Below are 17910 nucleotides of genomic sequence, written 5' to 3'. Positions count from 1 at the left end.
TTTGATTTAAATAAATATTTATACTTGATAACAGACAAATAATGTATTTATTGTTACATATCTGAATGATAATTATTTCAATCAAATAAATTTTTTTTGCAAAGTAATGTTTACAATTTTTCTAAAAATACCGAAAGTTGTGGTACTGGAAGTTATTATTACTTAATTTTACCCTCATGAACCAAAAAGGAATATTATTGCATAAATAGCAAAAAAAAAATACGATCGACACGCGATTATTGAGCGACTAACTGTCTAACTTCCTCAATTGTTTCATCATTTCAGTATACAATAATAATATAAACAAATGTGAATTATATGCAAGTAATCCTCAATTCATAATACAAAAAAAACTTAAGCAAAAATTCCAAAAATTAACAAAATCTATCCAAATTTTATAATTTCATTAACTATTTTCAACGAAGACAATAGCAATTGTGTAATTTAAGCGAAAATTATAACCCAAGAATTTTTAAATCACATGGTACGTTCGAAAATATCGACCGCAGCGCCATTGCACGTACCTCGCGAGAGTTGGCGATGGCGACGTTGCCAAATTGTTTAGTCATTGTTCGATTCTCAACAACACTGCATAGCATTATGGAGAAATTTTCATTTAGAATTTCAGTTTTTCATTATGTGTGTGTGTGAAAAGCAGCTGGTCTGCTTCGTTAGTTCAATAGCAATCAGAAAATATTAACTGTCAATTTGTGTTCGCTGAACAAATGTGATAATGCAAAATTCCACAAAATTTTCACTACGCAAACGATATCGAACTATTGTTAAATAACAAGAAGTTAATAAAGTGCAAAAGGCACTTTCCTGCCCCCAAGTTTCTTGCCCAAAGATTTTCTCAGTGACAAGTGTTTTTACGTAAGTTTTTATCAAGTTTTCCTTCCTTTTTAATAATAATAATAATAATAATAATTCTTTTAATTTTCTACTTTAATTTTTCACGAAATAAAAAATAAAAAAATATTTATACTTTTTTTTACTTATTTACAAAAATACCTACTGCTATACTAAAATTTACTTGAAAGTATTTTTTTAAAAAGTATTTTGTTATTTTTTGTATGAAAATGATGATTAATTTTGTGCCAAATACAAATATTGTACTAGTAGAAAATTTTCAATTAAGTGGAGAGAGGGAATTGAAAAAACTGGAGTAAAATAAAATAATAAACATATGTCTGGGTAAATCAAATTGCTGCTCTACATTTGCACTTACAGCAATTATTTTTAAAACCACGTAATAAATTTAATTATGGCACGTGATAATAATTGTTTCAAAAAACTACGCAAATGATAAAATTCACTTTTAAGATTAAACCCACTAGATAATCAGTAAAAAAATAAGAAACAATCCAATTAACCCTGTATTATTACAATGAAAAAAAATTATTTGATTTAAATAACAAATCACTTGTCTATTATCAAACAAATATTTACTTGAATCAATTAAATTTTTATTTAAGTAATATAAATATTTGAACCAATAATTTCAGAATAATAATTCAATAAAAAGTTTATAAAATAATTATAATTAAATAGGGTCTATTGGGGTAAATGTAAACGGAATATCTATTTTTCACTAAAAACATTAGTTTTTTTTTGTTAAAAGGTATAGGCCTAAGCACAACTACTTTGCGAATGTCGTTCGCGAACGCAATGCATGGGTTAGAAAAGAACAGAGATATATTTGTGTCCTTTTCTAACGCATGCTTTACATTCGCGAACGACATTCGCAAAGTAGTTGTGCTTAGGCCTTAAAACGGACGGATTTCTTTTGCATGAACTTGTTACTAGAGTTCCCTAGAAAAATTTGATGAGGTACCAAAAAATATTGATGCACCTGAATCGCCTAAAACTGACTGTTTACATTTACCCCGAGATTTTGAAATTTTCCTAAAATTCAGGGTACATGTAAACACCACTGTAGTTAAGCGAGGTTTAAGAAACAAGTTATTTCAAGTATACTACTGTTTTAAGGGATGGAAAAACTGAAAAAAAAATTCTTCGTAGATGTATAGTAAATCAACCAGTTGACTGATAATGTATCATATAAAATAAACAATTAACCATTACAAAACTAGTAATGTAAAAACTTGAATTACTTGAACAAATTTTAATAGATTTTCATTCAACTTGGTAAAAAGAAGTTTTTTTTTTTATTTTTCTGAATAAGAATCTAAAATCGAATTTTTAAATTTCAAAATGGTGGATCCAATATGGCGGATGAACCTACAAATAATATTTTTAAAAATTGATCAAATTTGCTTGAATCTGGCTACTCAGGGGTTTTTAAGGTCGCTGAATACGAATTTGAAGTCAAATTTCAAATTTTCAAAATGGCGGATGAACCTAAAAATATTTTTAAAAACTGATCAAATTTAAAAAAATTTTTTTTTTTAAAAAGAGGACCTAATTTCCTCTTCTATGTAATTTTACATTGCCAAATTAATGAAATTGTTTACATTTACCCCAAATGACCCTAATATTTAATTGACACAAATAAAAATTATTTGATTCAAGTAAATATTTATTTGATAATATGTAGATAAGTAATCGTTTATTTGAATTAATTAATTAATTTTTTATTTCAAGCTAGTAATGTTAATCTATAAATCTTAATAGATTTTTTTTATAAAAATTAGTAAAAACACGTTCATACACTATTAAAACTTGACTTTTCTTTTTTAAGATAATTAATTTCTAAAGAAATTAATTATTTTCTAATTAATAAAATATTTGTAATTTTGGTAAAATATTTCTATAATTAATTATAAATTCCTCTTTTTCAAAGTGACATATTAATCTTTAATCAGAAAGTAACTTATATATCGAAACAAAATGCGTAGTTTTGAATTATTTCTTGATTAAATGGCGCAATATATTATCAATATCGCAAGTAAGCAAGTTACTTGAATTGTTTCAACATTGAAATTTAATCTCCAATACATATTTCTCAAAAATGGGTTTAAAAACTAAAAAATAAATTAATATAATAATTAAATTTAAAAAAAGTTTACTACTCAAATTATTTATAAAATAACACAATATGCGACTAATTCCGATAAATGAAAGGGAAATTCATTATTCAATTGAGCAATTAGGAAATAAGTCAATTTATTGTTGAGAATATAGACAGATCTTTTGAATAATCAAACTTTCACAACGTGATAATTTTGATTTGACGTTTCTATTATACTTTTATTTATATGTCATTGGTTTTTTCTCTTTTTTACTTTTTTATAAGTATTTTTTTAAACTCACAATTGATAAACTACATTTTAAAGGGAAAAGTGATCAAACAATAAAATTAACAATGACAATAATGAATATTGATGTATAATAATTTATAATAATAATTTAATCAATTCATTTTCAATTACTAATTGACAAACTAAATTTTAAAGAATAAAAAAAGTCAAACTATTAACATTAACATTAATAATTAATTGTTAATAAATATTAAATTATAATAATTTATAATAATAATTTAACTATAGTATAGAAATAAAAAAACAATTGATAAACTAAATTTTACAGAAAAAAGTAGTCAATCCAATTGGTATGGAGTCAAAAGTTCCAAAACAAAAGTTCCAATTCCAAAGGGCCCAAATTATTATTTTCCCAAATTAAATTTTTTCCAAAATATTTTTCCAAAGACCATTTTTACCAAAGTATTTTTTTCCAATCGTCGTTTTTTCCAAACATTGTTTTTTAAAAATATTTTTCAAATTTCAAAGTACAACTTCACGTCAGGAAACTTTCAGTTGTTATTATCGTTGTTATTTTCATAAATTGTCCTTCGACGTGTGCTCATTCCAAAATCATGTTGTGAAATTAAAAATTGTATTCAAATTAAAAATAGTAATCAGTGAAATTGTATTAAATTGTAAAGTATATGAAACACTTTATTTAAATTAGAAAATAGTGAACAGTGAAATTATATTTTTGATTAATTATGGCAGAAATATTACAAGTCGGAAAAAAAAATTATTTACATATCGAAGGATTTCTATATTGCAAGCATTCGGATGGAAAGTTATATAAAATATATTTAATTGTTTTAAAAATAAAAAAAATAAATATAACTAATATTACTAAAATTAACTAACATTATAGGTTACTTATGTTCGCGGTAATCGCCGAAGACAGGATTTTTAATATCGTTCTAAATTTTCAAGATTGTGTGGATAATAATGACATTCTCGGATATCTTAGGCCCATCGGCTACAATTTACATTTTTAAACTTATTTTTTCAAACAAACACTTTTTATTTTGGAAATTTTATACTTTGGTAAATTTATTATTTTGGACATTTTGGATTTTGGAACTTTTGTACTGTGGAAAAATAAATTTTGGATATTTTCATTTTGGAACTTTTTTCTTGGAACTTTTCGATTGGAACTTCCGTTTTGGAACTTTTGTACCCCAATCAAACAATTAACAATATCATTAACTTGTAAATTGTTTGTACACTGTTTTTTTTTTAATTTAGTTTGTCAATTGTTAATTAAAAGAGAATAATTAAAAAAAAATGCAAAAAAACAATGAAAAAAATAAAAATATGTTAAATTTTTCTTCTGTCTTATAAAAAAAGTCATTAAAAAAAGGAAACAAAAACTTTAAAAAGTTTTTAATTTAAAAACTGTTGAATATAAATTAATAATCGTTTAAAATTTTGTCTAAATAATGCTTTATTTATTTAAAAATCTTCAGAGAGATAAAAATTTTGTTTTCTATGTAGAGTTTTTTTATTTCGGAAGAGAGATTTTTTATTAATAGTTTCACTGTGTATATAGAAACTGTCGTATCATTGCCAAGAAATATCATTGTGAGTGAAACTCTTAATATTACAATACATTTTTTTAAATGGCTCGTTTACTGACGTTTTCATCATGTGACAAATTTTCTCTGCGTCAGTCGTCAAATATTATTGTCAATATCAAATAATCTTTTATGAAAATGAGATAACGACCACATTATTTCACTTGAATCAAGAAAATTTAAATTAAAATTGAAATGAAATATTACTTGTAATTTTATTTTTTTTTAATTATAGAATACAAATTACATTTTAATTAAGTTCGTATATGAGTGATTTCCAGATAACTGTCATATTTGCATGGCCTTAAAGATAAATAACTACTAAAACTATTTTTTTTTGACAATTACTTCATAAACCTTTTAATGGAAGTCTGTTGTGGAAGATACTTAATATTCAGTTCATTAACTAATTATTATCATAGTTAAAACTAAGAAAATAGGGTATCATTGTCAGGTCCGTGGCATACGATTTTTTAAAATTTTGTTCCGAAATTGTCACGTGATCAAATATTGAAACTAGCTTTTAAGCACTTTGGAGGCCAAGTGTAACTAGATGTTTTACATATAAAAGTTATTTTATTATAATGATATTCTACGTATGCAAGCACTTTTTTCATGTTTCCAATTGTTAACTATTTTGTACCTCCATATATTAAAGAAATTGTGATTTTATTACTCAAGTTTATTTTAATTGACTTCTATTGACATTATTTTGAAGTGAGAATATTGAAAAGAAAATATTTATTTGATTATTTATTTATTTACGTGTTCTAACTGTGACACACATGTCAGGACCGTGGCACGTCACTGTTGCGTTTTTCATCGTAACTTTAAAAATATTTAAGATCTTGTAGTTGCCTTTTGAACATGTACTTCAATAACAAAAATGTACTGAAATATGTAATGAAAGCCAATTTTGGTTCACTATTTTAACGGGAAAACGTCTTATTCAAAAAATCACAGTTATTTGAAAGTCACTCCATATGTTCCAAATATTTAATTAAATTTTTTAATTTAAATTCTAGCTTAAACAAAAATTAAAATTACAAGTAAGATAAAAAATCGAAGAAATTTGACAGCAACTACAAAGTTTAATTTTCAATAAACGATTTTAAAGTATACATTATTTCCCAAAAAGAAAAATTAAATTAAATGATCAATTGTGATTTTTAGAAAGGAAAGGATCCTAACAGAAAAAAATCATAAGGGAATTAAAATAGTTTTGACTTTCAAGAAATCTTCACCATGAGGGGTTCAAAGAAAGAATGGATGTTTAGAGTTCAGGTAAACAATTTTTTGAGCTCCAATTTTCAAAAAATATATAGAAAGGTACCTAAGAAACAAAAAATTGTAGGTTATGTTTGTAATTTTTGGAATGAAAATAAACAACAGAGGATCAACTCTCAATATAAATCTTTGTTTTTTTTAGTCTTCATTAGATCTAAAATAATTAATAAAAACTGCTTTTAGTTTTACACAATTAAACAGAAACTTTTACTTGAGGTGTAAAAATAACAAAAATAGCACAAATGTAATCTTAAAACGATCTGCTTCATAGGTATCTTGCTTTGAAAATAATAAAATTATTTAACATGGTCTACATGGATAAATTATAAATACCTGGAACAGCGATAAAATTCTCTAAAATAGCGAAAGTTTTAACTGAAACAACTAAAAATTTTGCTAATAAAGTGAAATTTGTTAGCTGTTTCAAATAAAATTCTTTTCTATGAACTTTCCATTATTCTGATTTATACTTTTTGTAATTACAAAGGTGACTGGTCTGGCGAAAAACGAAAATGTCTACGTAGTGGGCAACGTTCCTGAATTAGGATCTTGGAATCATACTGAAGCTATTCCGCTTCAGTCAGAAAATAGTCATTCAAATTCACCAGAACTGTCCGAAAATAACGATGGAGGATCGTTAGGAGACACGAACAATGATCAAAATTCATCGCGAGATAATTTACTTAACGAACCTGACGAGTAAGTTTATAATTCTTTTAATATTCTCCCCTTCCAAAAAAATATAGTTTCCTTAAAATTTTAAAATATTTCGATTTCAGAGGACAAATATTTTCGCAAACTATCGAATTGCCAACCGATGTAAATGTGGATTTTCGTTATTTCATTGCCGTTGTTTGCCAATTAAATGAAGTCAAGAATCCAGCACAGACACTTATTATTCGCAAATGGGAAACTCACATGACGCCTAGACTGATTAAAAAAGACAGTTAGTGAAACAATTTTCCGTTTTTCATGTTCCTAAAGTTAGAGTCGAAACACTCAGGGTCGAAAAACTATTATTTTGACCCTCAACGTCGAGACTAACTTCAGAGAACTTATATTTCCAAGTTTCCATGATGCGATGTGAAGGAAAAGAAAAATTCGACAGCTAAAAGAATTTAAAAAAAGTAACTTAGTTAACCAACGTCATAGTTAGAGTCGCCACTGAAAAAACGCCTTTAAAACGAATTAAAGAGAAAAATTAGTTCACTGACGCTACCGCTAGAGGCGCCATTAGAAGAAGCACTTTTTAGTCCACTAACGCCACCACAATTAGTTTGAACCACTTAAAAGCACTTAAAAAACAACCTAGAAGCTTTTCCTCTGTAGTTCTCTTTCTTCCTGTCGCGTCGCATTTTCTAAACACATGAAACAAAATAATTCCCACTATTCTCAATTTCAGAACTTAGCAACATAGCAGAAAACTCCTTGCCAGAACCAGATCAGTTTGGATACAACAATGGATACTTTAAAATAGAAAACGGATGGTTAACCGAAGAGACCGTCATTCAATTCAAAGTATTCAATAATCCAATAAAAGTCTGGAAAAATCGTTTACAAAATAGAAAAGTTCACATCAAAGTACGTAAAATGAGAATTTTCAAAGAAAAGAAAGAAGGAGGACACCAAGTGAAAATTTTACAACTATTTACAGATGACACCCGTCAATTTGGTGAAACATAATTCCCTCGAGATGCAACACCTAGAAGGAGAGTGTGTGGACGACAGTCTCTCAATGGATACACAAGACATTGTGGATCACCCTGCATTCAGTATTACAGAAATTGCTGTACGTTCAGAATGTTAACATCTAATCCTCTGTCGATGCTAAATTATCCTAACTTTTATCACCGTAAAAGCAACCAACTAATCTAGAACCATAACTTCCATAGTCCCACCAAGCAAACAATCTGATGATTTTTTACTATAACGGTCGTTAGCGACAGCAGAGAGTTAAAGTTTCTGTCATTGACATTAGCGTCGACGTTGAGCCCCAAAAAACACTTCTTTCAAGGCACTTTTCTAATCTTAAAGTCGAATCTAATTTTTTTCTAATCTTTTAGCGTCGACGCTAACTTCAAGAACATTAAAATTTAAAATAACACAAACTTTTTCCAATGAAATTTCGAAAAGTTGACAATTTAGGAAACAAACTAAAATGAAAGATGTTTTATTCTAGGCGATGAATGACGAAGAAGCTCACTTCAAGTACCAAGAGCAATTTGGTCGCGAGTACAGTGAAGACGATTTTGTCGTATTCAATGTGGCTGTTCGTTATCCTGAGATAATTGTAAGTAAATATCGACTCACAGTAATGTAGATACACAGCTCATTGGATTGCCAAGTGATTGATATTTATTGCTTGCTTCATCGCTAAAAACAACATAACACTGTGTATCGAAATTATTGTGAAGATAATAAGTTTAAAAGTTTTCTCCCATCCTCGAAGTTTCTAAATACTCGTTTAGTAAATTTTCACAATCAATTCGCAAAATATTGAAATTTGAAATTAGTTAGTTAGTCTAAATTACAATTTTCAAAAAGAAACAAACTTTCCTTTTTCAAACAAACAGTATTTGATCGTTACTATATGGCAGAGCAATAAATAACAAATGAGTGGCGATTCATCATAAATAAAAAAAAGAATACGCATTGACCAAACCCTGTGAGTTTTCAGTAGAGACCACGAGTAGGCCGGCCACGTCTTCTTCTAACTTTGTGTCACAAATTACTTTGTAAAAATTTATTTAAACTTGTTCAGCAGTTATTGCCAAAGTGGAAACAAGAGATGTCTCCCTTGATGAGGATTAACGGAAGATGACAACGTGTGTTGACTTATACAAAGCAAGACTGGTGCAAAATAAAAACATGATGCTAAACATTGCAAACTGATGCGCTAAAGCATCGTCTACTACTTAACGTCTGTGCTCACATGACTTCACAGAGATTTGATGGTTTTGATTGTCGTTCACCCACCAATCCCATCCTTCAGGGCGAAAACTCTCATCAATCAAAAGTCGTGCTTTTAAATTCTAATCAAAAAAGATTGAATTCATCAAATAACCTTTCAATGAATTTCAATTACCAATCATTAGTTGAAATTAAAATCCATCAAATTGCTTTTTAATCTGAATGGCATTGTCACGAAAACAATAAGAAACAAAGAGAATGATTTATGCGAGACAATAAAGCCTTCTCCAAGTTTTTCCCAATAAATTAGCGATATCAACACTGTCACATCTCGATTCCATCTCTGTGCGTCGAAAATGGTGAGATTCCCATCAGTCCTATTTAGTGTATCACTACTATTTTCTAGCTCTAATCAACAAATTCCTAAACATGGCCACGCAGCCAATGCCAGAATACGCTGTCGAACTTCTGAATATGAATTTTTAAACACAGAATTTAATAATTAACAAATTGGCAGGTGTTGCGGACAAAGCGTCACCAAGCAGTGAAAAAAATAGTATTGGTCTGATTCATTGCTTGATTATTCTAGGAAATAAATTATTTTTCGTATTCAGATTTTGTCAGTTTTATCAATTTTATTGCTCCTGCCATATTTTTGCGATTTCATATACGAAAAGAAAGGACAAAAGTACATACGAGATATAGTTTACTTCCTACTTTTTTTCTTTTTCTTTATTCAGTTAAAAAATGATTAAAGATCGTGTTTATTTCGATGCAATATCTCCATTATGTCTGCAATACTAAAAACATTTGAAATTTTTCTTCAAAAATTACTGAAATAAAAATGCAGATTATGCTTATGAAGCACTTTAATCAGTGATCATTGAGTTTGGTTAATGTTTCATTAGTGAATGAACTGAGAATTTACGAACGTTTAAATTTTAACTGTTGTGAAAATTAATTACGTCTTTCTTCAGTTTTATTAATAAGTGTCTTTTTTCAGGCATATTTAGTAGATTACTATGTGTACAATTCAAGATGTCCTGACGAACCACCGAATCACATTGGCTTCAGCTACATTTTACCATCTACCATACAATCTAGTGTTGGAATTATAACCGTGCCAATTACCAGCACAAAACACAGACCAATAGGTTAGTAAATTTTTCAACAGACCAATAAACAAAACCAAACAAATATGACGCGCTGCAGAGAAAGATACCTAAGTAGCAAATAATCTTAAGGTTATTTTAATATTGTTTGGGGTTTTTAACTTTGAAAATCTGAAACTTTCGAAAAAATTGTTTGATCTTCTGTTGATGCTATCTTATCCCCACTCTATGGCTATAGAACGAAACTCCCACACGGAAAATATTTTGGGCGCGCAGCTGTCTCACTTGTAGGTACCGCTACGCTACCTCAGCGACAAGTAGAGCGATAGAGGAGTTTTTCGTCTGCTGTGGGGTTCCAGGGCATCCTCAGTGGAAGCGATTAGCTCCCACAGCTGATGTAGCGCAGCGGTACCTACAAGTGAGACAGCTGCGCACCCAAAATATTTTCCGTGCATAGTCCCTATACACTGAAAAAAAATTTGAGCGCCGAGACGTCTCAGTCATGGTGGCGCTGCTTTCTCTTTCTTTTAAGAGCACTGATACTCGCTTTGTGGGATCGCAGCGTACCCACAGAGGTTACGCAAATGTCTCACAGGCTGTTGCCCGAGTCTGATGAGCTAACATCTTTACCGATGTGGGTCACCAGTGAACCCACAACAGGAACGCAGCGGACCCAAACACAGGGCAGCACAAATTCTCATTTTGGAAATGCTGCGTCACTAGCTGGTGCAGCTGAACACCCACATTTTTTTCAGTGTACCAGGCGTCAAAAATGACGATTTTTGACCATAACGGTTGTTAGCATCAGCAGAGAATTAAGAAATAGCCTTTTTCTATTAACGTAAAAGCAAGGAAAATACGATACAAACAACTATACATATTTGTATTTTCTCTAATAAATTTCAGGACAACTAACAGTGGAATACGTAACTATAAGGCCGATCGCAGACCAAACGTGGGACATGAGTATTTCTTATGCGAAACACTGGGAAAAACGATGGTCGGGATTGGACGTTGGCCACAGGGGTTTAGGAACATCATTCAAATTTGAAATGAAGAAGTAATAATTATGAAGACCCTAATTAAGAACTAGATTAAATGCAGTACTAATTAGATTTTTTTTGTTTTGTATTAGCCATAATATTAGCCATTAACTATGTAATATCTTTCTAAATAGCTGCGCAAATGTTCGTGAGAATACGATCGCATCTCTAAAGACTGCTGCGTATCACGGTGCAGATATGGTGGAATTCGATGTCCAATTATCAAAGGATTTCATCCCCGTCATCTATCACGATTTTTATGTATCAATTTCACTAAAACGGAAGAAGCAAATAGAGGCTATGGACATGCTTGAAATACCCGTTAAGGACCTTACTTTAGAGCAACTACATCTTCTTAAAGTGAGTACAATTCTGCACAATTTGGTGCAATTTGACCATTCAATAATCCGTATGAAACTACTGATATCCGTACAATCCGTATGATATCATGGTTCCTTACTAAAAAAATAAAAGAAGTAAACAAATAAAAAGAAAAGTAAGTAAGAAAGAAAAAACTGACCCAAAACAAATGAAATTTTACCTAAACTCGAAATGGATTAAAAAAGATTAAACAGAAATGCAGATTTCGGTAGAATTTTTGAACTGTTTTTTTAGTTTATGGTTTGTTTTGGGCTTAGTGGTTTAGATTATTAATTACAAATTTAAAAAATGCCGCGTCCCCTTTCTTTTAAGGATTTTTCTTACCCTGGCGACTCATTGGGTAAAGTGCTACATTTCACAGATAAAGATGAACATACTGTTAATCATCTGGTGAGCCATAGCGTTTGTGAAGATTTTCAGTCCAATTTACAATTAACAACTAATTAATTTTCGGCTTGGATCAATTTTTAAAAATAGATTCATTGACAAAAATTCCCCGAGTGCAACTAATTGTTATTTCGTCGATGCTAACTTCAGAGACCTCAGATTTAGTGAACAATTTGATTTGTATTCTTCGATTAATGATTCCAAAAGGGAGAAAAATTTGTAACGACAAAAATTTGTTTTAAGGTCTACCACTTGGCGGAAGCTCGAGAAAAGGCTGCCAAATTTTTCGACGAAGATCTCGAAGATCATCAACCGTTTCCAACTCTTCAATCTGTACTTCAAGTACTTGAACAACACGTCGGTTGTAATATTGAAATAAAATGGACAATGCAATTAAAGGTATTTTTCACTTTCTCCAGAAAGCATAAAGAATTTTTACAATTTCCAACAACTGTACGAAGTTATAAGTTTAAATCTACATTTTTTCAGGATGGCACTTTTGAATTGAATCATCCTTTCGATTTGAATGTATACTTGGACATTATTCTCAAAGTTGTTCTAGAATATGGTTGCGAAAGAAAAATAGTCTTCTCATCATTCAATCCGGATATTTGTGCAATGATAAGACTCAAACAAAACAAATATCCTGTTGTTTTTCTAACGCAAGGAGTAACAGCTAAATATCCAATGTACCACGACACGAGATGTCAAACAATACCAATGGCCGTGAGACATGCTTTGGCAGCCGATATTTTAGGAATTAATGTACACACTGAGGACATTCTACGAGATCCTTCTCAGGTGAAATTAGTGAGAAACGCTGGACTAATAATCTTTTGTTGGGGGGATGATAACAATGATAAGGACACAATTCAACATTTAAAGAGACTTGGTCTACACGGCGTTATTTACGATAAGTACGTTTTGTTTTTCAATTCCAAATCATAATTTCGTTTATAGGGTAAGTGCGTCAATTGCTGCGGGTGCTTCAGTTTCTGCGGCATTTTAATAATTTAAGTGAATACATTTGTTCAGGGCACAAATAATTTTGAAATTTTTTTTAAAAATTACTTAACGATGTAAGTTTTAAAATAGATATAGGAAGTATATACCAAAACTTAATATTTATGTATTTTATTTTAATTAAAAGTTGACGTGTGCAAGGTTTTATTTATTTTCATTGCTAACTTTGCTGGCGGTGCAAAAATACCTACATAAAAAAGGCTTTATTATTGTTTTTAGACTTAAAGTGGTTATTATTATGATGATTTTAGATAAAGAAAACCTTGTTTTAAAAGAAAAATTAAACTTTACTTTATTTTTGTCTGTTATTATATTTTATTTTTAAGAGTAGTAATTATCACAGAATTTGGGCTTGATTTAATTACTGCGCCCTCAGAAAATCAACTAAGACTGGTTACAATAGACTATCTATTTTGAAAAAGAGCAAGAAAAAATTATGAAAATGAAAGAAAAAATGAAGATTATGGAGGAAAAACTAAAGAAAATTTAATAAATACATAAATTAATTAAGGAAGAATTCTGTTATTAAGTTTTAACTAAATGTTTCAAAAATGTGATAATTCAGAAATTATTAGTTACTTTTGTTAATATATGATATATATTTATTTTTAATAAATTTATATTCTATTCAATTAAACATTGATTAAAATCATTGTCCCACTTTGATTTCATAGTAGTTTGCGGTATTATACACATAAGCACAAAATTATGCGCAGAAACTGACCCACAGGAATTGAATTCGCGCAGCAACTGACTCAAACGCGCAGAATTAAACGCATTGAATATTATTTTTAATTCATTAAATTTATTAAAATAAATTATATTTTAGAGATGTTATTTATTGTAAACATATCTTAATAACACAAACTACAAATTTAATAAGACATAAGTTCAATTTGATCAATATAAAAATTATATTTTATAGTTAAAAGACGTCTTGACCAAAATACCGCAGGAATTAGTACACTTACCCTATTGCGCGACATAAAGAAACAGACCAAAGAAGAAAAATCTTATAGATTATGATCAAAGTGAGATCGAAATAAACTAATCTAAAATTTTATTTGCAGAATTGATGAATACAACGCGAAGGAAGTGAAAGAGAGTATATTTTTAGTAGACGCTAGGGAAAGTCAAAAGGAGTTAATCGCTGTGGCAAGTTGCACTCAAACTACTGGACTACCACAATCTATAATGCCCGGACCAATTAATCCCGAAAATGTAACTATTCGTTTGTTTCTAATTTTTATTATTTTCAGATTTCGTACTCATCTACTAAAACTATTTATATATTAAAATCTATTTACTACTTTTTTAGATTTTAGGTACTAAAAGCTACTATTTCTTTTTTTTTTTTTTTAGAATTTACACTACTTTAAAATTTAAATTCGCTAATACTAGACATCAAAAAACTATTCTCAAAAATTATAGTCAAATTCTTTAAAACTATTCAATTATTTTCAATATCTAGTATTTTCAAAAAATGTTGCAAACGAATTCAATATTATTTAAAAAAAAAATTGATAAAATTCATCCAAAATTCAATTATTTTCATAAATAATAAAATTTCTACAAGAATTCAACTAATTTAGAAAAAATTCCAAAAAATTAATTACTTAACGAAATTTTTATACAATTCTTCACGATAATTCAATTAATTTCACTAATAATAACATTTTTCTTATAAATCCAATTATTAAAAAAAAAATTTGATAAAATTCTTCTCAGGAATTTAATTATTTTCAAATATTTTAATAAAATTGTTCGAAAGAAATTAATTATTTTAAATACAATTTTAATTAAATTTTTTTGAAATAATTCAATTATTCTTTTAGATTTTAATAAAATTGTTCCCAAGAATTCAATTATTTACATAAATAATTCTTCGAAAGAAATCAATTATGTCGACAAATTTTTGATTTTTGATGAAAATTAGAAAAAAGTCAGGAAAATATAATATAAAATGGAATTTTTGTCAATTTTGTGAAGTGTCTAAAATGAGTTTTTTTGGTCAAGTTTAATTTTTCGATAGCTACTTTTTTACTACTTGTTTTAGTTTGAAAGCTAATTTTCAGAAAAGTAGCAAAAATTAGCTTTATAATAGAACCGGTTATAATTTTTTTAAGCTCGAAGTCATTGCCCTGTAAGTCAAAAATTAAACTGTTTATAATCCCAATTTCTTAAGAAACATTTTGGCAATCTTTATACAAATACGAAATGTTTTCAAGAAATTGAAATCCTTTTTTTTTGGGGGGGTCAAGAATTTTGAGTGTCAAAAACTTATAACCAGTTCTTTGATTGGGACCCTCAATTATCGAGTGCGAAGTCTGTATTTTTTACTCACATTTTTTTATAAATTCATGTATTTGTAACGCTTCACGAAGAAAGGGACAAAAATGTTTGATTTGTTTTTATAGTTTTTGTTTTGTTTTAAGGGAAAATAAAAAAATGCGAGTAAAAAACACCCCTAAAATTCCAAATAATAAATTAATATTCTTCCTACAGAAACAAGAGCAGGACAAGGAGATTGGAGACCTGACAAAGAATCTGAGCGTATGTGCGAAAACATTTGGTCAATCGACAAAAACGAAAAGCACGGAAATTGTTGGGAACCAAACGAATGATTTTAGCGAAATTTACACAGATAAAGAGACAGCGAAAGATTGTCTTTGATGTTTCTCTTCTTAAAATTTGTTATTTTAGTACAAGATATATTCTTTTTTCTTCTCAATAGAACGTGAAGATTCAATAGATACAAATGAATCAATGCCTAGAGTTACAATAATTAGCGTGGACTTTTAAGTCGACAATTAAATTTTTCCTTTCGAATTGATAATAACAGTAATCACTTCTAATAAAAATTATTCGCAATAAATAGAAAAATCGGAAATGATGAAGTGACCAAATCTTAAAAATTATTTTCTTCAAACGAATGTATAAAAGATTTGTGTATTTCTTTGAAACGAAAGGAAAATTGAAAAATTTATCTTAGAAAATAATATTCTTGATTAGATTAAAATTGCGGTGAAGGATACTAAATTTTAAATTAATAAGTTCTTTCCTTTATTTTGTTTTCTCTTTTTTTCCAGAAAAGAAAGATAAGAATAATTTTTTAAAAAATGATTTTAAATATATAAATTTAAAAAATAGAAAATCTATTCATAAGTCCATAAATTACAATTTAAATAATTATAATAAATAATTTATATTCTTATTACAGAATATTAATTATAATAAGTAATTAATATTCTAATTGCAGAATATTAATTATAATAAATAATTAATATTCTAATTACAGAATAGAAATTATAAATTAAAGAAATTTTACTCGCCTTCCAAAAAAATACACTTTTGATAATAAAAATTCAATTGTACTTGGAAATTTCAAATGCAAATGTAACAAATTTCACTTTAATAGTAATTTTTTTTCAATAATTCAATATATTATGTAATTGTAATTCTGTGGAAGAAAGGCATAACAGCATAACTGACATTTTTATCAAATTTGAGATAACATCAGATTTGTATATATTTAATATTGCTCTTCAAAGTTCAATAGCTGAAAAATCATTAAAATGGTTATTAATGTAGAAAATAATGGAAAACATAATCGCATAATTGCGTTTTTGACAAAAGGAGACCAGCATAATAACATAACTGCATTCAGCTTAAAAAACAATTGACATAATTAAAAATGAAAATAACCTTTATGAATAAAAACAATAAGAATTTTGTAATAAAATGTTTTTAGTAAAATACATTTTTCGTACTTTAAATTAAATATATTTATTTTAATAAAACTGGAACAAATTTTTTATAGCATAAATTGTGCATTTAATTATGTACTTATTTTTAAGGGTATTTCTATTCTAAAAAATTTTGGAAAGTATTTCAAAAAATAAATTGAAAAATTCTTCAAGTTGAACAGTAAAGTAAATTTTTTTCTCTTTTCAATAAATTAAAAACATTTTATAAAAAAATAAATTTTATAACTAAATAAACTCTTATAATTTTTTCTAACGAATTAATAGTTTAATTTGTCTTTGTATGAAAAATTTTTTTATTATGACAAATCAAACCAAAATAAATTGTGACATTAAAAGTGTCTGAAGTTGGACTCATATACAATCTGAACTTGCATAACCGCATAAGTGCAATAAAACTCATGATTCCGATGAAAAATTATCAAAATTTATATCAAATCGTGTGTTTTATTAAATGTTATAAAAGAATTTTGAAAATATATTAAATAATAATACTAAATGCAAAAGACCGAACAAATCTGTTGATTTTCTGAATTGACAGAAGTGAGAGAACATTAAAATTAATTTATCTCGAAATCATGACAAATGCAGTTATGCTGTTATGCCTTTCTTCCACAGAATTACTGTCAACACAAAAATTAGAAAAAATTTGCAATTTGTCCAATGTAAAATAACTGCAAGTTGTCATATGCTTTAATCTGTTTAGAATTAATTTTAACTGAAGCGTATGAAATTACTAACTTATCTAATAAAAAACGATTGTATCAGTCGTTAAAAGTAAGGTGATTTTTGGTCTACTTCAGCACCGCCAAATTTTTATAAAATGAATATTGCATATTGAAGCATTTCACAAAAGCAAATTGCTAAAAGCTATTTAATAATTAAGTTAAACAGAAGAAAAAAACCTGTGTAACTTGTTTTCAAAAATGTCTTAATATTTACTGATTATTTACGTTATAATGATAACGTTAATTTTTCCAACTATTGAAAAATCTACGAATGTAATAATAAATTAAATAATAATGTTAATAAACGTATTTTATAATAACTATTGTTTTATTTTATACCTAAAAATAAATTAATTTCCAATTTGGACTAAATAAACAATTATTTTATTTAAGGGGGGGGGGGCCTACATTAGAAAGTCAAAAAATGTGTAAATTTCAGAA

At 28.0% G+C, this 17910-nt stretch overlaps 1 protein-coding gene across 1 annotated transcript; it reads left to right on the top strand.

The window, feature by feature from the left end:
• The first annotated feature begins 556 nt into the window (after nucleotides 1-556).
• On the top strand, nucleotides 557-16136 carry LOC122509877 (glycerophosphocholine phosphodiesterase GPCPD1-like). The gene is made up of 14 exons (XM_043624182.1): nucleotides 557-873; nucleotides 6008-6118; nucleotides 6609-6820; nucleotides 6901-7067; nucleotides 7524-7702; nucleotides 7776-7910; nucleotides 8301-8411; nucleotides 10035-10185; nucleotides 11050-11203; nucleotides 11321-11546; nucleotides 12198-12353; nucleotides 12444-12871; nucleotides 14048-14198; nucleotides 15483-16136. Exons 2-14 carry the CDS (start codon nucleotides 6080-6082, stop codon nucleotides 15648-15650), a joined length of 2277 nt encoding a protein of 758 aa, XP_043480117.1. The 5' UTR covers nucleotides 557-873; nucleotides 6008-6079; the 3' UTR covers nucleotides 15651-16136.
• The last annotated feature ends 1774 nt before the right edge of the window (nucleotides 16137-17910 follow it).

This window comes from Leptopilina heterotoma, unplaced genomic scaffold, assembly GCF_015476425.1.
Source record: "Leptopilina heterotoma isolate Lh14 unplaced genomic scaffold, ASM1547642v1 Lhet_63, whole genome shotgun sequence".
Taxonomy (NCBI): Eukaryota; Metazoa; Arthropoda; class Insecta; order Hymenoptera; family Figitidae; genus Leptopilina; species Leptopilina heterotoma.
The sequence above is the reverse complement of the archived record's forward strand: the minus strand, read 5'-3'. Positions and strand labels throughout refer to the sequence as shown.